This window comes from Ictalurus furcatus, chromosome 24 (genome assembly GCF_023375685.1).
Source record: "Ictalurus furcatus strain D&B chromosome 24, Billie_1.0, whole genome shotgun sequence".
NCBI lineage: Eukaryota > Metazoa > Chordata > Actinopteri > Siluriformes > Ictaluridae > Ictalurus > Ictalurus furcatus.
In genome coordinates, this window is record NC_071278.1 from 8,480,649 (window position 1) to 8,502,851 (window position 22,203).

The 22,203-nt window shown below is 41.7% G+C and overlaps 1 protein-coding gene across 1 annotated transcript in view; it reads right to left on the reverse strand.

The window, feature by feature from the left end:
* Window positions 1–22,203, reverse strand: part of trps1 (trichorhinophalangeal syndrome I) — a 106,571-nt gene that overhangs the window by 48,290 nt on the left and 36,078 nt on the right. Inside the window, exon 4 of the mRNA XM_053613517.1 lies at window positions 16,334–16,934. Within this exon, the coding sequence (XP_053469492.1) occupies window positions 16,334–16,934 (601 nt within the window). The remainder of the gene's footprint in view (window positions 1–16,333; window positions 16,935–22,203) is intronic.

Below are 22,203 nucleotides of genomic sequence, written 5' to 3' on the forward strand. Positions count from 1 at the left end.
TCTCTCTCTCTCTCTCTCTCTCTCGCTACCAGTCTTCATGACCCTTCTGTAAACAATGTTGAGGAAAACGATAGGAGGGACTGAGAGACGATAGGGAAGGGATACCAAGGGACAAAATGTAAGAGCTTTTCCTGTTGTTATTAAGAGACAAAAGAAGAAGCACACGGAGATCAGACCAAACAACATAAAGAAGCGAGTAAGAGCATGCTATTACCTGAACATTACTCTGTACACAAAGGCACAGTTAAAGGTGTGGCCCTCTGGCCCAGAGGCTGTGCAGGATTAAATGATTAGAGAGAGAAGTTAGAGAGAAGCAGACAGACTGGTGAAGGTGGTTACGGCATTGCAGCGCACCACACACACACACACACACACACACACACACACACACAACAGGTTATTTGTTTTACACCATGCACTCCTTGAGCATTCTCAGTCTGAGCTTCATGAATGTCAAGATTCATCGAATACAAATGACCATCACTGATTGAGCTCCCACATGTGCTGACATGCTGCAAGAGGTGGTAACCCAGACCTCTACATCGTCAGAGACTGTCTGCTGTGGGTCCATCTTGTTGTGATTACATTCGTACTCATGTCGGTAATTGCAACGGTGACTGCCTGCAAGCTGTTTACACACATGTACAATCACACACATCTCGGCTCAGCTCAGCTCCATGTGGTGAGCAGAAGTGAAATGTAATCTATTCTTGCCTGTTAATTCACACCATCACTTTTCCGAACCAAGTGCTGCAAACAATCAGATGTATTCCCCTTTATCACTTCCTGAAAATCGCTGTGTTCCCATCAAGCATAATCCCCACGTCTTGACTGCTTATAAATCAGGGTGTGCTGCCAGATAGTGAGAAAAGGCAAACCGCCATCGCTGTCGCTTCAGATCACTACTTGAATTCCGCTAAAGAGTAGCGAGGTAAAGTTTTCCCCGTCGCTAAAAGGCGCAGTTATAACACCTAATGAAGCATAGCAGCAGGCCTCAGGATTGCGTGTTAATATTAGCCCATGCACACCTCAAAACACCAATGGAACTGAATATGAAAAACGACATTGTCCAAAATAAGCATCTCCGAAATACTTTTAATGTAAGCAAAACGGAAACATGCACAATCAATATAAATGAGAGTCTTGCGATCCCTCGCTTACTGTTAACCATCATTCCACCACTAACGCTTACAGTGTTTTCCTTTGTGCCAGTCTAAGTGTCCATTTTGTGGCTATCTGCTGTCTGTGAATAAATGTCTTTAGTAAATAGCTCTGAGGCCCTGCTAAGAAATATTACGTGGATCAAAGAAGTCATGTCTTCCTGTGTAAAAAAAAAAAAAAAACCCCTAAGCCACAAGCTTGCTTGTTTGTCTAAAACAATTAAGGCCCATACAGAGGTTGGTGGGTGAGTTGGTAGGAGGTAGAGTTCTGACAAATGGCTACCAGCTGATAGCGCTTTAGCAAACGTCGGACGGGGCCATCAGGGTAAAGAAAGAGGGAGGGGCCTAGAGAAGGGGCTCCAAATTAATGATTGGTCAGGGTCTGTAGCCCATCTAATCTCAGCCAATTACTCCCAAATTATGCAAGGTGCTGCCAATTTGGGCTGTTGAGCAAATCAGAGCCAGCATGCATTTGCCTTTCTCTAGAGTCTGGTCATTATTTGAGCTGATCTCATTTTCACACATGGAACCAATATGCCATCCAGATGTTCATTTGCAGCCGGGCTCGGAGTGCAACGAGTCATCTACACGCAAAGGCATTCTCTCTCCGTTCTGGAGCCACTGTCTGACACCATGGACAAAGGAACTATTTATGCGTGATGGCGAACAAGATACAGAGGAATATAAACAGAAGAGGGCGGAGTTTGTTAATACTTCTGCTATGTCGATGACTTGTATAGCGCATACTTAAAACAGGAGTGCAGGGAGACCACTGGGTTCAAACAAGCAAGCAATGGCTCTTTGGTCACCAAATCAAATGCATAATTCATGTAAACTTTCAAATTACTCACGCTGCTTAACGAGAGTCCTCCCCCCATTTTGTTCGTTTCCAGATCATAAATCACTCCGTTCAGGTTTTGGTTTCACCCCTTGCTTGGATTATTAGGGCCACCTGGATGATTCTGGCAGGACTAGAGGGGTGGGACTCTATTGTGATTGACAGACTTCATAGGCAATGGTTTTCTCATTAGCCTAAGGCATGGTCTTTAATGATGTTCTGTCAATCCAAGTTTAGTCCTGACTCTCCATGTAATTCTAAATGTGAATTTCCTCAGGTCAGTTTGGCCCCAACACGATTAATGAGACCTCTGTAAGTAAAACAGGGTGTTTGTGAGGGTAATGTATGATAAAACACCCTGCAAGTTGAAGCCGTGTGTGTGAATAATACACTTCCGTGCACCAGCGTTGATCAGATGTGTACATTGGGGTATATTGATCATATTGGGGTACAGTGGCTGCGATGGACTGGCACCCTGTCCAGGGTGTACCCCGCCTTGTGCCCGATGCTTCCTGGGATAGCCTCCAGGTTTCCCTGTGACCCTGAAAAGGATTAAGTGGTATAGAAGATGGATGGATGGATGGATGGGGTACAGTGGTCATTTCTATGGCTGTTTGAAACAGAGCTGGATCTTAGTAAAATTAGAAATCAGAACTGACAATAAGGAAGTGCTCCTTAAAGCGTAAGTAGACCACAACCTACTTTACATCATTGCCAACTAAACGAACCCAAGTACAGACCAAGTACAAGTACAGACACCAAACCAAAAATGTCTGCAGCACTTGAATTTAGTTACTAACGCACATTCATCACAGTGCATTGAAGAATCAAAGCATACAAATACCACGTGATTGTGAAATGTTTTTTGGTAGCAGACAATGCATTGCGATTGTTTTTTGCATTTGAACTGAATTGTGCTGGTACATGACACACTGGAAAACTTGTATTTTCCATTGCACACACCAGCCTACTCAGTAGTCATGGGTTGTATCAGTATTTTCATACTGTCCTACCTTCACTGAAAATGACCAGGTTATACAATTTTACCACGTGAAGAGGAGTTACACTGTTGCCTACTGTAAAGCAGGAGAAACTACAAATTCCTTCTCCATCTTTCTTGAGCAACTGACAGACAGAGAGTGAGAGAGAGAGAGAGAGAGAGAGACTGTGTGAGATGGGATCAACTGTTTGCAATTATCAGTAGTAATGCGATACTGCACTTAAACTGCTAGATTACTTCACGAACATACACACACACATTGTGCAACGTGATTTCTAGACTCGCTGTGCACTAAGGCTACAGTAAGACAAGATCAGGTTGGAGGTATCAGGTATACTGCAAAAAATTACCTACTAGGATAGATTTCACTGTGTTTCACCAGTGAAAGATTGATCAATCCAAACAAGTTCATTCCAGTTGCTGATTCCAAATGAAATGTTTATGTGTACGCTAAACTCGGCACTGGGTTAAAAATGAACGTGTACATTGCATGTAACCTGGACCAGATCTTACAATAACAATGAGAAGTTTGTGATTCCGGTCAGAGTGTAAAGAGTCCATTTTAGCTCAGCATAAAGTTTTCAATTTTTTCAATGTGATTTTAAATTGGCTGTAAGACGTATACTAAATAAGCAAAAATAAATAAATTAATTAATTAATAAATTTGTGTTCTGCATCATTCTGTTTGTTATCACATCCCCAGCCACCAGGACCAGCGCATGCTTTAAGCACATGCAGAGAAAGTATTGTGGTTTTTAATCGGTTTATACAGCTTATTGAATAAAATAAGCACCTCATTTGTTCAGATGGAAATTCTGTGTGAATTGGTTTATTCTATTCTGACTGAGATGCATGTAAGTTTTCTACAATCGGAATATTCCATCCATTCATCCGTTTTCCATTTTCCGTTTCCGCTTATCCTACACAGGGGCACAGGGAGAGCCTGGAGCTTATTTATCCCAGGGAACTCGGAGCACGAGGCGGGGGGGGGGACACCCTGGACGGGGTGCCAACCCATCGCAGGGTACAATCACACACATTCACACGCCCATTCAGACACTACGGACAATTCAGTCTACACCGCATGTCTTTGGACTGGGGGAGGAAACCGGAGCACCTGGAGGAAACCCCAGAAGCACGGGGAAAACACGTAAGCTCTGCGCACACAGGGTGGTGGTGGGATTCGAACCCTGGAGGTGCGATGCAAATGTGCTAACCACTAATCAGCCAAGCCTAGTTTAATTTAATATTTGCTTTCAAATGTGGACAAATCAGCATGAGGGCCTCAACAGTCATGTATTATTATTATTATTATTATTATTATTATTATTATTATTATTATTAAGCAGCTGTGGATGGTTTGAAGGCAGGTTATATTGCTGGTATGCCAGTCTGCACATGTCTGTTTTACAGGCTGACTTGGAGAGCAATGCAAAGAAAGTTGATATGCAAGCTGTTTACACCCTGCATAAGTTGAGCCTTGTTGAATTTTGGCATTTGCTTACAACTGCCTCCAAGAGGGTGTAACAACCGTACATTTACATAAGGAACAAGGTGAACATATTGTTCCTTCCTGCCATTTGGGCTGTTCCTGATGAGAATCATAAAGAGATGGAAAATGACACAGCGGTTTATTTCACACATTAAATACATGCTGTTAAAAGGTAAAAAGGTGTAAGGAAAGCTGCTCATATTAGCTGCTAATTGTAAGAAAACACTGTATGAAAAGCGCTGTTAGAAGAAGGCCTAGATTTCAGTAGGAGGAGGATGTGATCATGTCAGACACACGCCCACACACACATGCGCACATAGACAAATTACCTCCAATTACTCTGCTTTAACTTTAAACACAGTTTGGCCATTATGGCCCATGGAACAACAAACTTTGCACATGGCCTTACCATCTTTTCCATTATACTTTCAGAGCAGAACCGCCAAACCCCAGAAACTGAACATACACCCACAGCCTCTCTCTCTCTCTCTCTCTCTCTCTCTCTCACACACACACACACACACCCCACTCACCCCCGCCCAGGCAGCCTGCACCGGGGTGTCAGTTTGTTTCTGCAGCAGTCAAATTTCCCATCATCCCATAGACAAAAATAAACAAGGGCGTCCTGGAAGGTGGTTGAAACGGCTCACTGTAATCCACCCCCTCAGACGGTGAGGTCATCCACAGCCCCACCTCTTGGCCCGCAGACTGAGGCAGGTACTCAAATCGCTCTCTTTCTTCTCTCTCCCTCACATTTGTTCCCTTCCTCACTTTTGCTGTCTGTAAAATGTGACACTGTGTTCCAGAATTTGGCTGCAAGTGACACTGGAAGCTTTTCCACTTCCTGACTGATGAGCATTTGCACCAGCGAGCGAGGTTGAGTACACAAACGAACCTGGATACATGGTGGAGGAAACGTAAACACACACACATGCACAGAGCAAAAAAAAAAAAAGAAGCAAACAGACACATGCAGATGAAAAAATAATAAAGCATTGAGCATGTTTTCTAGGACCTGGCCTGGGGAAAAATACAGTAATACTGCCAAAGGTTAAAGACTGTTTACGCTGACAGTTAAAGGTGCTAACAAAACACAGGAGCACACACCCACAGAGAGCTAGCGTGGCATGCTGTTAGATGATGTGGCACATTGATGTGTACAATGCTGTACAGTGGAATATCAGTCGAATGATGGTGAGAAGGAGTATATTATGCCTTCATCCTCAATTCAGGAGCGTCATACAGGCAGTGTAATTGAGTTACATCAGGATGTTGACAGAAGACCGTTCGTGATTCCAACAATCATCTAGATATAGTGCAAATAAAGTGAATTTGATTGCTAACATGGATGCTGTATGACAGAAGAACATCTGACTCATAGCAAGCTGTCAGACCTGGTCTTATAATAATTTCACTCACTAGAAGAAAATATTGTGTTTGATTTCTGGTCCAAAATGGCAGGGCTTGTTCCACGTTGGTGGTCCACAACATCCAAACCATACTGTTGCCTGGAAATCGAGAGTAACACTGGTATATTTGTTCAGAACAGAGCACTTCTAAATGAGTAGCGCTGCTGTCCATCTCAACCGGTGAGTCCTGTAAATTGTTTCGTTACTGCTTCGGTTGAAAGACAGCTACAGTCGGCTGCAGAATTATTGGCACCTTTGGTAAACGCACATAAAAAAAAAGGCTATGTAAAAAATGTCTGAGGTTAGTTAGCTTAAACTCTTAAACACTAAAAATATAAGATCAATCTAGCTTTTAAATATTTCAATATACAATATTTGTTATATACAATTATTGTCACCCCTTGACACTTTTATGAACAAAATGTAACCAAAGCATGTTCCCATTTACGCAAGTTCACCCGAAAGGAACTCTTCAGCAGTTATACATGACTTCCTGTTTCACTTAAGTATGAACATGAGGTGGTACAAAATCCGAATTTAGTCAAACATTAGAGAATACACAAATGAAATGAGATGAAAATGTGTTGGTCTTCATATATCAGGTCATGAGAAATGTCTGAAAATGCCCATATACACTGTCAGGACAATAATTAAGAGGTTTAAAACAACTGGATCTGTAACGAACCTGCCTGGAAGAGGACGCAAGTGTGGCAGCGATTTCACCAAGGATCGAGCTTTGCAGAAGACTGTACATCTTGTCTCCACGTCTACAATTAGACGCCACTTCCGTGCCGACAAACTATATGGACGGTGTGCCAGAAGTAAGCCTTTACTTTCATCTAACCGCAAATGTAAGCACCTGGAATTCACTAAACACTACTGGAACTTTGACTGGAATCAGGTTCTATGGTCAGATGAGACAGAAATAGAGCTTTTTGGCAACAAACACTCGAGGAGGGTTTGGCGTAAAAAGAAGAATGGTTATACAGAAAAGTTTCGTTTTTCCTGTTTTTCCTTTAGAGTCCCTGGGAACCTTGTTAGGATACATAGCATCAAGAACTCCAGGAAGTACCAGGAGATTTTAAATAGAAATCTGGCTGCCTTTACAAGAGGATAAAACTGGGTTGGATCTTCCAGCAGGACTGTGATCCATACGTCAAAATCCATACAGAAATGGGTCAAACTTTTGACGTGCCCATCCCAGTCCCCTGATCTAAACACCACTGAAAACCTGTGGGGTGAGCTGAAGAGCAGAACAAAGAGAGGAACCTAGGAAACTGGAGATATTCTATATTAAGGGGTGCTCTCAGATTCCTTGCTTTGCATTCTCTAGGACTCAGAGGACTCTCCGAGTCTATATTATATTTGTAAAGGAGGTTGAACAAAGTACTAAATGCAAAGACGCCAATAAGTATGACACATGGTTTTGTTAAAAGTATATTGTTTGATATTCTCTTTTCTTTCCAAGGGTGCCAATAATTCTGGAGCTTACTGTATTTCACTGAACACCAGCCAGTCCCTGGTTCAGACCACAGAGCACATCAGCACCTACGTGCCCCTCTCGCTGCTGATCCAGCTACAAAAAAGTCAAAGTAATGGGTTTCAGGCTAAGATAGGCAGTTACTGCTAACTCATTTATAGAAACCCTCAACTGTTATCACAAAAATTGTTATCCAAGTTTTTTTTTTTCTGTTAGTGAAGTACACTCACTCAAAGGCCAGCTGACCAACATACGTGCCAAGTGCTGCAAAACAGTATAACCACTGAGGCCACTCAATTCATCAAAACCTTCTATTTCATGTCTCCCTGGTCAGTGGACCACAATAAAGTATTATAAAACACTAGTGTTACAAAACACTGTGTGCCAAGTCAGGCTCAGAGATCCACCCTGTATCCTGTGGCTTGTGCTTTAAATGGACAGACCTTGAACAAAGCTTACAAACATCTGCTCTGACTTCCTGCTCTGGAGTTGGTCTGTCCATGAGCCAATCAGGAAAACGGCTAGAGGAGAGACGCAGGTAAAACTCTCTGAACTGAACAGATGGAATCGAAGGTCCAAAGCGTTTGAGAACGGAATCGGTAAATCTCGATGGCAAACAGCAACGATCAGCAAAATGCTATATTTGTACTTGGCAACATGGCCCTATCTTTAATAGGGAGGAAATCCATTTGTGCCAAATTCCTCCGTAGGCAAAAACAGGGGTAGAGAGAGAGAGCAGAGGAGCAAACAAGCATAGAAGACTTCTCTACAGAGAATATAACATTCAGAGACGGGAAAAAAATTATTGTACAGATAATTGAATACTTTATAGTTACAAAAAAATGCATTGTAGTCTATCAAAGCAGTTGTTACAAAATGTCACTTGATGCAGCGAGTGGACAAAATAACGATGGCAAAGATAACGGATTTGATTTCAGGCCAAGGTAAAAAGAATTTCCCCTCTAATACAGCTCCTCTCTTTTTTGCACCAATGATTTTTACCCTCACCTTCAAAATCAGGACCTTTATGAATGTACTGAGTCTTCCAGTTAGGGATATTACATGCATTAGGATTATAATAGATAAATACAATACAGCTCTGTGGAAAATTGTTCAGCAAAGCATTCAGAGTAATCTAAAGAAATCTACACATTTTTATTGCTGGCTTGCACAAAAACGGCAGACAATAATCTCCAGGTATCAGTCGGTATGTCCATTACCGAAACTGAAACTGTAAGAAACAAAACAAAAAAGAAAGGGATTTGTATATGAAGTATTCACTGTGTGCAAAAAAAACCCAAAAAATTTAAGCTTTGTATGCTTTCATTTGTGTGTAGCTTTCTTGACATTCATTCATTCATCTTCAACGACTGCTTTATCTGTGTCAGGGTCGTTGAGAACATTGGACACAAGACGTGAACGTACCTTGGATCGGATGCCAGTTCGAGGACACCATCATTCTTTGCAGGTGTTTTGAGTTAATTATGTGATTAGAGCTCTTCTCAGGTCTTTATTATAAATTCTTTATTTGAATATTTTGAGATACTGGATTTTTGATTTCCATGAGCTATAAGTCATAATCATGGAGATTAAAACAAAAAAATAGCTTGAAATATTTCACTTGATGTGTAATGAATCTAGAATATATGAAAGCTCCACTTTTTGAATTAAATTACGGAAGAAAAAAAAATGAACTTTTCCACGATATTCACATTTTTTTAAGATTTTGCACCTGTATATGTTTTTCAGTTATTATTACCACAGTTTTAGCATCTTATTGTTTCTTGCTAATCCTGTAATGTCTCTCTTATGCTGTAGATAACTGTTCATGTCAATGTGTAAGGCCTTTTTTTTTTTAAATGCTAAACTGCTGATTTTCTGAGTTCTGTGCAAAAGTTTATAGTTGTTGCTCATCTCTAGATAGAAGCCCAGGTGCTGGAGAGCAGACTGAGGGAAATTAATTGGTGTTATGGGGATCAGCAAGAGATGATGACATCAGGCGAGCTATTCCCTCTCATCTGCAGAGGAACAGGAGCACAGGCTCTCAGGACTGTTGATATGTTCTGTGCCTGGGGCCTGCAGTGGGCAGAACATCCCTCCTTCTTCCTGGCAGGGTATGGGAGCTGGCAGAAGCACCAACTCCTGAGCTTGCAAAACAGTAAAATGAGGTGAAGGAGGTGGGAAGTGCTGGGTTGCCTGTGCACAGACCATCCAAAAAACCACCATCTGTTTGCAGCATAGCTGGGCACTCCTACCTGGGCATTCACTCACAACCCCCTGAGTTTACCTACACACTAGTCTGGGTTCAGCACACAGGCCCAATGCCACGGTAGCCAATCAGTGAGTTTGTCACCCTGTAGAATCCAAAGTTGACCAATTACCAGAGTGGGAGAGCAAGACCAGACCTGGTGCAGCTGGAGTGTCTTGCATACCTACTGTTTATGTCCCAAGAGCCTGGTGCAATGCTGTTTCAGCCGCAGTCCGCTAGGTAATCAAGCATTCTCCTGCTGCTAGCAACAGCTGCTGCTGTTTTTGTGTTTGTTTAGAGTCCTCTGCCCCTCTTCTTCCTCCTTGCCACCACCAGAGAATAAGCTGAACGCCTTACACCCTCCGCTTTCACCACTGAATCCCTGCCTCCCCAAACAGTGGCTTTCATTACAGCACTCAGAAAGCTCTTTCAGCAGGGAGGAGGCACTCGGCTCTTCCCTCTCTCATGCATTTGTTTGTGCTGTCGCACAAATCCTCAGGCCCCACCACTTGTCACTCTCCTATTCTCCACACTAATAAGCAAGCCACTTCTTCATTAGGCTGCACATCAGGGTTCATCTCCCTCCCACTGTCCCTCCTTCTTGTTCCTCCTGTCTATCTCAGCAGCATATTAAGCACATGAACTAAACGCTTAGCTAAAGTCACCTGAACAACCTCTGAAATGCTGATATAAAAAGTAAGAGACAAAGGGAGAAGAACTGGGTAATCCGATACAGCACAAGCGCCTTATTGTGTTCACTGGGATATCTGGACTACTGAGTCTCATTCATGGTGCATGCTTGACCAGGGCCTACATCAGGAGCAAAAGCAAGCTGGAAAAATTCCCTTCTAAATGAGAAAAAGCACTGTGAAATGCAGAACTCTACTGGAGGTCACCACACATGAAGACAAGTAATCTTAATATGAGAGTGGGGATGGACCCCAGAGTCAGCTCTCAGCTAGCTCTACACCTCAAACATGTCTGCACACTCACTCTTGGTCAATATGGCTCAAACAGATTGTAATCGGGCCGTGCTGAAGTCTTTACGGCCGAAGGCCAGCTCCTGACGCCTCACTGGGGAAATCTTTCAGCCCAGGATCCAGTAAATGGAAAATTCATGACTTTTTCATTTTTTTTTTTTTTTTTACTTAAAGGTCTATGAGACAGAAAATCTTTTGTCATTTGATAGTCTGATGCAAATTGCTGCTGACGGGAAATCACTTTTACTGCAGCATATTTAACCTCTGTATATGATTGACTTACAGTAGAGTGCTATTGAGACAAAGAGAAAAAATAAGCTTTTGAAATTGAAAAGCTAAATGCAGTTCCTCAGTACAATGTTGCCTTTGGGGATTTTTTTTTTCTTTTGCTCTTTTTCCAACCTCATTTTCACACTCTAAGGGCAGAGAAATGATTGTTTACATGAAACTTAATTCAAACATTTTTTTGTTTCGCTTTTACTGTTTGGAGGACAGAGACAAACTGTAGTCGAAGAAAAGGAGGCAAAATGTGAAAATTGGCAAATCACATCCAAATAAAAATCATCATTAGGGATCAGAGTTTGGATCAGTCTACAGGTAAAGCTGATAAACATATACAGGTACATCTCAAAAAAATTTTATATCGTAGGAAAGTTCTTTTTTTTCCATAATTTAATTTAAAAAGTGGAACTTTCATATATTCTAGATTCATTATCAAGTGAAAAATATTATATAGTGAAATAATTATAAAGTGAAATATTTCGAGGATTTTTTTTTTTTGTTTTAATCTTGACGATTACGGCTTACAGCTCACGGAAATCAAAAATCCAGTATCTCAAACTATTAGAATAAAGAATTTATAATATAGAAATGTCGACCTGAGAAGTGCTCTAATCAGTTAATTAACTCAAAACACCTGCAAAGGTTTCCTGAGCCTTTAATCTCTGAGTCTGGTTCAGTACACAACCACAATCATGGGGAAGATGAAAGTAAATGTTGCATTTCATTTGGAAATCAAGGTCCCAGAGTCTGGAGGACGAGTGGAGAGGAACAGAATCCAAGCTGCTTGAAGTCCAGTGTGAAGTTTCCACAATCAGTGATGATTTGAGGTGCCGTGTCATCTGCTGGTGTCGGTCCGCTGTGTTTTCTCAAGTCGAGAGTCGATGCAGCGTCTACCAGGAGATTTTAGAGAACTTCATGCTTCCATCTGCTGACAAGCTTTATGGAGATGCTGATTTCCTTTTCCAGCAGGACTCGGCACCTGCCCACAGTGCCAAAACTACTAGTAACTGGTTTACTGACTGTGGTATTACTGTGTTTGATTGTCCAGCCGACTCGCCTGACCCGAACCCCATAGAGAATCTATGAGAGACACCAGACCCAACAATACAGACGAGCTAAAGGCCACTATCAAAGTAACCTGGGCTTCCAGAACACCTCAGCAGTGCCACAGGCTGATCGCCTCCATGCCACGCCGCATTGATGCAGTAATTCCTGCAAAAGGATTAAAACCCTGACCGAGTATCAGTGCATAAATTAACATACTTTTCAGAAGGTCAACATTTCTGTATTATAAATTCTTTATTCTAATACTTTGAGATACTGGATTTTTGATTTCCATGAGCTGTAAGCCGTAATCATCGAGATTAAAACAAGAAAAGACTTGAGATATTTCACTTGATGTGTAATGAATCTACAATATATGAAAGTTCCACTTTTTGAATTAAATTACGGGAAAAAAATGAACTTTTCCACGATATTCAAACTTTTTGAGCTTCACCTGTATGTTTACGTGGGCTGCACGCACAGCCAGAGAGAAACCGATGCGCTGTCTACAGAGCTTTAGTAGAGCTTTTTAATTGTTTAAATTACAATACCTTTATCATTACAAATTCTTTAATGCAGTGAGAAGTGAAATAAAATGCTAATCATGGATGCAATAAACACCTGCCTTTTGTTTTAGAGGACAATTAAACTGGCAGACAACTATTCTGCTATATGGGTTAGGGTTAGGGATCGAGTTAGGGTTAGGTATGAACAGCAGGCAAAGTATTTCATCCTGTACACTGTAATTGCGGAAATGATCAAGTCAGATATCACTGCACAGTCAGTAAGTCTTGCTGCCTGGTTGCTATGACAACCGGCTCACTGATTCACCATTTAAAGGAAATTCCTACCTCGAAATCAAAGTAAATAATTCCAGTACTTTCTAGAGGAAGTTCTGATATTGCCACACTGTGATGCCCAGTAATCTGAAAACTGTTTCCGTAACCCTCTTTTGCAATATGAAAAAGCTGTGAATTAAGGAATATGAAACTTAATGGTTGTTTTGAAGTAGCCTGGTGGCTGGAGCGATCATAAAATGTTTACATTTCTAATAGGGGAGCACAGAGCAAGAGAAGAAACGATTCAATCTAAACACATCACCTTCCTCAGAGAAACTCAGGGAAAAGGGGAAAAAAAAGGAGAGAGGACATCTGGAGGAGTAACGGAATCAATGATGTGCAATATGGATACAACAACTTCATTTTATCATGCAGAAACAAATTAAACATTTGATCAGTGCCCACACTACCACTGAGATAGGGAGCGAGAAGCAGAACGAGCAAACAACAATGAGCACTGGCATTACCAAACATAATTAAAAGCCAACAGGCTGTTTTCTAATGAAGAGTCCTTCAGGGATGAATAAATAAATTAGGCCGTCTTTCTTGTGTTTGGTCCTCTAAACCAGAAGACGCATGATGGTTCTGGTTACTCATTGTGCCCTAGCCAGGGCTGATATCCAGGATGAACTTGTGAGTTTGTGAGAAATTATTTTCAAAAAGCCCATGAATAAATAGAGAACAAATGTTCAGTGTGGAAAGTTAGATCTTGAGGGTGTCTGCCTGGAAAAATTCAAAAGCCCCAACCAATGCTTCATGCCATCTTATTTTTTCATTACACCAGTCTTTATCCAAAGTTCAAGACGTTATTCCAAATCTCTTTCAACCACCACCATTTTCCTTTGAATGCAGACACAGCTAAGCCTCATCATAGTATCTCTTATCTGCTTGCTCGTTACAATTTAATCCCTGGATGAGTTCAACACAGACGTTCTCATCTCACGCCTGCAATGCTTCTCCGAGTCCTGGCTCCAGAACCAGGTTCTTCCGGTTTCTTCGATGCAGGGCCCCTCCCTGCTATTATAAAGTGTAATGGTGACTCACGCGTTAAGTCATGGTAACTTAAAAAATATTGTGATGGATCTTAAAGCTCTTCTGAGTCCCGTTAAGCCCATGCTGGCACAAAAAAAAGAATTTCAAAAATCTGATTCAACGTTTCCTGAAAGCTGGAGCACAGCCTCCACCCGTACTCCAATGTTTCATACTTCTCAGTGACACGCCTCAGCTAATGACTTAACCACAGAGAGCACCACACCCAAGCCTCGCTCTTCCGGAAGCATCTGGGCAGACATGCAGCAGTAGGGCAACTCAAAGTCACAGAGCTGACTAATTATGGGGAGTTCGTTTTTTTTTTTTCATTTCCTTGTTTATGTGTTTACCAATTTGTACACAGGTAAAGCACAGTTTAACCACAGACACCTCTGCAAACGGGAGTTCACTGGAATTGTTCACATGAAGCACCACAATCTGTGTTTTACTCACCAGACTCGCTTTGAATTAAATTCACCACTTAATAGTGCAGGGCATTGTCATACTTAATTATAACCAGGCATTCAAAGTATCCATCTTAAGCCAGTAAACTCTCAGCCTATTCTCTAGTACTTATTTATCGTAAGAATATTATTAAGCAACTTCTGTGATTAAGTAACTACAATGGAAAGCTATGCAGTTACAAGAGTGAGGAATGTCAGCGGGTCCAAGGATTTTAAGGGGGATCAACAGATATGCTATAGCCTGGGTTATAACATGGCCATAGACAACATATATAATGAAACTAAACAAAAAATTTAGCTTTAGGTGCTAATTATTATTTGAGCATTGGAAAATAAATGATTATCCTACTTAATTTATTTGCCTTTTAGGTAGACAGAACACTAAAAAGATTGCTCAAGAAATACACTATAAAGTGACTGATCTTCCCTTTTGGGGCTGGTTGCCCGCCCGCCTTTTCTCAACAAATTGCCCTTCGTTTTGAGCCAAGCCATTTTATCAGCGGACAATGGATTCTAAAGTGGAGAAAGTGGGAAGCCAAACAGCGACGCCATTACTAAAGGCTCTGTATTAGAGAGTCTGATTAAAACACGGGGAAGTGTTGGAGCTGGACAGGGGAAGCGATGGGTGTTCTTCTCTTGACGGAAGGCAATTTAAGAGGAACAGGAGGGTCAGGCAGTTAGTCATACACACCACGTGTTTTTCAGTTGAGAATTAGACCAAGGGCCAGTTGCACAGAAGGCTTTGTGAAACCCGTCTTCACTAACCATTGCTTTAAGGTAGTGTGTGTCTACCGTCACCTTGGGGCTCATCTTCAACAGGTAGCGGGCTCCACATACAACCCTGCTACACTGTTTCCGTTAAATAACACACAGCAGCAGAAGTATTTATAAAACACACCAAACCTGACTTCATGAGGCCGTAATCAGTGTGACGGAGAAACAATATCGCCCCGTTCGTACAGCCGCCGCTAAGTCTGCAGAACAACACATGCATGTATAACACACTGGCTAACAGATATATTTACCATATATAGATATATTTATTTATCGTGGTTTTATTCAGATGTACCGTAGCTCCGCCAGACATCTAACAAACATCATAGTGCAACCTCTTCGCTAATTGGGCAGCTGTTGCCATATTTTGTTTTCTTGGTGTTCTAAGTATCCTGTTTAATTAAAAGTGAGTTGTACGTGAAGGTGTAGTCAGTCGTGGGCTACCTGGAAATGAAATCCCAGTAAAATAGGTCGTGGCAATTACATTGTGACTCATGAAGGCAACCTTAGATGAAATTGTCTCCAGCATGGTGAGAGTATAGAAATTCAAGCAGTAATAATAATAATAATAATAATAATAATAACTGCTTAGATTTATATAGCGCTTTTCTAGGCACTCACAGCGCTTTACATTGTATGGGGAGGATACAATGGCGCATGGCTGGCGACAGGAAGCCGATGATCAAAAGACGACATGTTTCCTTGTTGGTGAGTGAGTGCATCGTGTGCTATCTAGTTTGTAACAAGGGCAAGCAGTCCACAAATCAAATGCACCATGCCTAAGCAGCTCGCCGTGTTCTTTTGTAAGGGCCGGGATGTATGCTGATGTTTGCGTCTATTCTTGTGTTTGTGCAGCGTCTTTATTGGCATGTTTACTGCACTCTTCGTACCTCTTTCAATTAAGAGAACCCTATGCCCTAGGCAACAGGGAGCAGCAAAGAGCCTGCACAAACAACTGACCTCATTGAAAACCAAGCAGGAACAAACTCACACACACGGTAAGAGAAAGAGAGGGAGATAGACAGATAGAATATCTAAGCTTGATAAACAAAATACCCAACTCAAGGTGAGCTCTGGAGAGAAATAACTGATTGCCGTTGTTATTGGCTGCGTCCCGTAATCTTACCGGAACAGCCAGGCATTGTGTACACAAGAACATGCACACATTGTCAGTGGGGTTAAACCAATCAAATGTTTGGAGAAAATGGATAATCATACAATTATTCAGGGAAAGAATTTGGATCAAAAGGAGGAGATAAACAGATGGGCAGATGGAGAGTGTAGAGGACCTTACCCGCAGGAGTGATTGTGACTCTTCCTTGGCACTCTTGCCTTCTGTTGAGCTGGGGTACTGCTGTCCTGGCTTCTCCGCTGCTGTGCCTGCTGGCGTCCCCTGCAGGTAGCCCTTAGCATCTGCACTGAGGCTGAACACCAGGCCTGGCGAGTCTCTGAGTACAGCTGCACCTTTCTGATGCTGCTCCTGTGGGACTGAGGTGGAGCTTAGCAACCCTAGTGTAACGTGAGGGAACGGTGCAGGGCTTCCTCGCAGCACCTCTCCCACTCGCTCCTTGGGCACCCAGAGCATGCCCTGGATTTGCTGCTCTGACCCTCCTCGGGCCTCAGGCCAGGACTTCTCCTTCTCTTTCTCATCGGGGGCTTCAGTCTTGACAGCCTCAGCCGGTCTGGCCTCTGGAGGCACCAGGCTGTAGAGCTTCAGATCGCTTTTGCTCTCCTCTTTAATGCGGAGAGTGGAGGGGGCAGAGCAGCCATTGGCAGGGGCGGAGCCCGGCTCGCCTGAGTCCTGGCAATGGACTGAATTGAAGTGGTCGAGCAGGGACGTGGTGTCGGCTGCCGTGAAGCTGCAGTGGCGGCACCGACAGCAGCTGTGAACCCTCCTGTACACAAGACAGAAAAAGAGAAAGGGAAAGGTAGTAAGATGCATAAAAAGTATGTATATACACTAATACAGGTTAATACATTACTAATACATTACACCTCATTTAATGTTCACATCAAACATCAGAATGGGATGAGTTTCTGTGAATCTGTGCCCACTATAGCCTCAGATTCCTGTTCTTGGCTGACAAGAGTGGAAACTGATGTGCTCTTCTACTGTTGTAGCCCATCTGCTTCAATATTTGATATGTTGTGCATTTTGAGATGCTTTTCTGCTCACCACAGATGTAAAGCGTGATTATCGGGGTTACCCTAGCCAAACCATGTTGGTCTGAACCATTCTCTTCTGACGTCTCTCATGAACAAATTATTCCACCTGTATAACAGCCGCTCGCTAGTTGTTTGTTTGTTTGTTTGTTTGTTTTTGGCAACATTCTGTGTAAACTCTAGAGACTGTCGTGTGTGAAAATCCCAGGAGATCAGCTGTTTCAGCAATATTCAAACCAGCCTGTCTCCAACATGCCATGCTGTTCACAGTCACTGAGATCACACTTTTTCCTCAACTGATGTTTGACATGAACATTAACTGACACTTGTGAGCTGTATCTGCATCAGTTTGTGCACTGCACTGTTGCCACTTTGGTTGCTGACTGGATAACTGCATGAATGTGCAGTGTACAGGTGTTCCTAATAAGCTAAATGTATATTCTCAGCCATTTTCCACATATTTCACCATGGGCATGCACATAAACATCATTCGCTCCTACTCCCTACAAGTCGTTTCCAGTGCACCACCAAAGCAACACATCACTCAAGTGAAAACATCTAGACTCCTGCTCCTTTAACCGAGGTCTGGATTACTTTAATGCGCTATAAATGGTCCGCTCGGTCAGCGCTTTTCACCTGCACAATGTTTCGTTGTTCTATTTTCTTTCTAATAAACAGAGCGCAATAGAACAGTGAAAGAGTGCCAAGCTATCAACTAATGTGCAGTAAATAAACAGGCTGAACTTTAAGTAAATGAGTGTGTAATATTAATCCTGTGTTATATTACGCCTTTCTGTCTCCCATCATGCATTACAAGCCAAAGCAACCAAATTCTCATCTAAATTCAGCAAACAAGTAAAGAAGAAAATCAAACTTGGCTTAGAAAGCTTCTGTTTATTTTTACAATCATTCATTGCTAAGGTTGGACTTTTGCCACTGATCAATATCTTCATGTTCTGAATCTGAAAGCACAGCAGCAGAGCCTGGTATGATTTCAAGCTAAGGTAATGTAAGGGGTTTTTTTTTTCTCCAAACCAACAGCCTGGAGTGATGTTATTTTTTTATTTGTCTTTTTTTTTTTTTTGAGACGCATCCTTAATGCACTCCTTTCCTTGCTGAAACAAATTTGAGAAATATTAGGTTTCACTTCCTAATAGAGACTAGCCTAGTGGTTACCATTTAACATTTTCAGAGTCTCAGACGGTTTAAAAGGTTTCCAAAAGTCCACTCAATCTTGATTAAGTTACCGATCAATAATATGTTCAGCGTGCAATTAATTAGTTGCTGCATCTTAATAGAATATGTAGATAAGCATGACGGCAGGAAGCCTGAAGTTCAGGATCGGTGCAGATGTGAAAAATCACAAAATGCAGGGTCATGCGTGACAGATTAAACATTAAGAGCTTTATGCTGTGATATGAAACCATTATAAGCTTTTACAAAGAGAAGTCCCCCCCCCCCCCCGCCCCACCCCCCAGGCTCTAGAGAAGGCTCTGACAAGTTTCCCACTGCAAACTTGTCCCAGATTAAATTGCTTACATTTAAGGCTTGATTAAAGTTCCGCTTTACTAAGACATAGTGCATTTTGGTACATAAACCTAAAACATTTCCAAAATGTATCTTTCAAGGAGCAGAGAAAATGCAGAGATGAGTTTTAAATACTGAATGCACTTATAGTTGATTTCATCTGGCTAAAAGGATGCAGCACAGATAGAAAATACAAAGGCCCCTTGGAAAGCAGGACTCAAGAGCTGCCTGCTATGAGAGAGAAAGAAAGACAGATAAAGAGATGGAGAGTATTGCAATCCAGCTAAAAGCTCCTCAGATAGTCAATATAGAGAGAAGCAGGCCAGGTCTACACTTCTAGTGCTGGCCAGTCAGCAACAGGCCTGAAAGATGCTTCACTCAGACAAGCAGAGAGAGACAGAGAGAGAGCGAGAGAAGGGGAGGTGTTCCTTATAATGTAGATGTGACTGATGTGATTGAGCTTGACTGGACAACGACTGAGATCTGTTATTCAGGAATCGGGCTTTTACAGTCAAAGAGAGAGTGAGAAGGGCGGGGATGGAAAGAGAGGGAGCTGAACGGCCCCAGCACGTCATCTCAGCTCAGTATTAAATAAGGGACAGGCAGGAAAACTGCTTTTCATCAGTGCTGCTGCCCACCCTTCCCAGCATGCACAGTGAAAATTGGTTCTGCTAAGACGCTGAGTGGCAGCGGCACATCAAACGCTTTGGCTCCCAGCTCCCTACGCCCAACAGCAAGGTGTACACAGACACTGGCTGCACCTCCAATCTCTATTACACTGTTCACAATGTGAAACACACCAGCTTACATATGCACACACACACACGATAGATGTGATGATATAATGATATAATATCAATACTGTGATGAGTTACATTACAATAGGCTTTTCTGACATATTGTAGATATCGTGATATCTTGGATGTTAATATCCATGCATCCATCCTCCATACCGCTTACCCTACACAGGGGCGCAGGGGAGCCTGGAACCTATTAAAGGGAACTCGGGGCACGAGGCGGGAGACACCCTGCATGAGGTGCCAACCCATCACACAGCACAATCGCACATACTTCACACACCATGGACAATTTGGAAATGCCAATCAGCGTACAATGCATGTCTTTAGACTGGGGGAGGAAACTGGAGTACCCCGAGGAAACCCCAAAGCACGGGGAGAACATGAAAACGTCACACACACAGGATTTGAACCCCCAACCCTGAAAGTGTGAGGCAACCACTAAGCCACCATGCCCCCTTGAACTTGTTGATTTTTTACTTAATCTTTAAAACTGGAAAATGTAAATGATAATAATAATAATAATAATAATAATAATAATAATAATAATAATTATAATAAACTTTACCTATTATAAAATATTCTCTCATTTGTAGTGTTAACTTTTTTTTTTTAAAGCATGGTCACTGGTGAGTATTTTCAGTTTTGATATCAATCCATATAGAAAACAAACAAAAAAAACATTTACAAACAGAAACAAACATTTTTGGGGGGAGGGGAGGTTTTGTGTGTAAAAAATGGCAGCTTGTTAGCAAGCCTACACTGTGATATGTATCATGTATCGTCGAAATGTCGAAAGAATTCTTATAAGAAATTTTTGTCATATCCCCTACCCCTAACACACACTCACACACACACGCACACTGCCCACTAATGTATACTGTATGTATATTGTATTCTATACAGAACACCTGGACTAGAAACTCATCCAGCTGTCAGCAATTACCACATGTATACATTCACACACAGTCCCTCACTGTAACACACATACAGGTAAAGTAAGGTATTTTATTGTTCTTGTATACAATACAACGAAATTTAGCTTGGAAACTCTCAGACAGCAACAAGAGCATTTAAACATAAAACTCTGAAAGGAATATAAATGAAGAAGTTAAAAAAAGAAGAATTAAGAATAAATAAACAAACAGCGCACAATGTAAAATCCATACAAGATTGCACATAAACGTAATGCCTTGATTATTGATAAGTGTTCTGAGATGTATATATTGCACATAGTAGAAAAACATTAGAGATATATCGCACACTGTATAAAGTGACAAGTGACCAAGTGCACAATGGTGCATGTAACAGAAAAGAGTAGGCTTAATGTCAAATGATCCTTAGTCCTTAAGCAGCTGTAAAGGACTGGGGAATTACTGGGACGAACTAGGGGGGGTTATGAGTTTGACGGCAGCTACAGCTTTGGGAAAGATGCTTCGCTTCAGTCTGTTTGTCATGTAAAACACTTTACATGCATGTAAATCAAAGACAATAGACAGATGCTCCCCATATGCGCACGTTGTACATCAGCGCATCAGTTTCCTTTAGTCTGGGTAACAAAAATAAAAGTTATTCGTTACATGTTTTTTCCCCTAATCTACCTAGCTGTCATCACTTACAGACTCAACAACAATGTTACAGGAAATAAATAAATAAATGCATACATACATAAAAAGAGTCCAGGTCTATATTCTGCTCACGTTTGCCTGTGGAATCCTAAAACAGATCGTACAATAGAGCACGTCGTTGGTTTTACATGCAGCCCTTTTCATCACTCTGTAAAATATATCTGCTTCTGTATTCCTGCAACGTGCACAAAAGCACAGCCTGCTTCCAACATAACTCAGCCTCCTCTCTTAACCCCACTGACAAGAAACACAAATATTTTCCCTGACCCCCAAACTCGGAATTGATCGCTCACTGGGCTGGAGAGACAGTGTGTGTGTGTGTTGGTCAGCTAGCTGATGTGGACCTTGCGGTCAACAGTACTGTTTCGGTCCATACTGATTAAAGACATTAAAAGGCGCATTAGTTGAGCAGATGACTAAAAAAATCTGAAACGCCACACACACAGCCGTTCACTGAATTAAGACTATGACTCAAAAAAAAAAAAAAACAAGAAGTGAATTGAGAACATGACTCATATTTTACGAAAATAGTTTGTGTCATTTACATTTGCTTCATCTTGTTTCTGTTGTTTATTTGCACTGCTCTTTAATAGAGTTTTCCAGGCATGAAAATTAGGCTGCAGTGTAATTAGTCCAGACCGGGTGTAATCCATCGCTTTAACTGGGGGGTTTACATGCAGTGCAATTCCTAACTTCATATAACAAATGAGATTACAAGCAAGCACACTGCCAGGGTGCAAAAGTTTAGACGCTCGTCCCGTGTGAATGCCGTTCACATGTAAAATCACATGTATGTAGTTTAACTCTCTGTGGGTTTTTTTTTGCTGACTTTTCACACACCCTGTACTTTGCTAAAGGCATATCATTAAAATGAGTGGAACTGTGAAATGAATGATGGCCTGTACATCTATTACATGTATTTATAAATCAGGATGTGGTTTTAACAAGTAGGTGTTACTTAAATTAAATTAGTTTTACTTCAAATTGAACTGTTTTTTTCAGTTAGAACTAAAGGAAAGCAGTGCTACAAGTTCATATTACATTTGTGG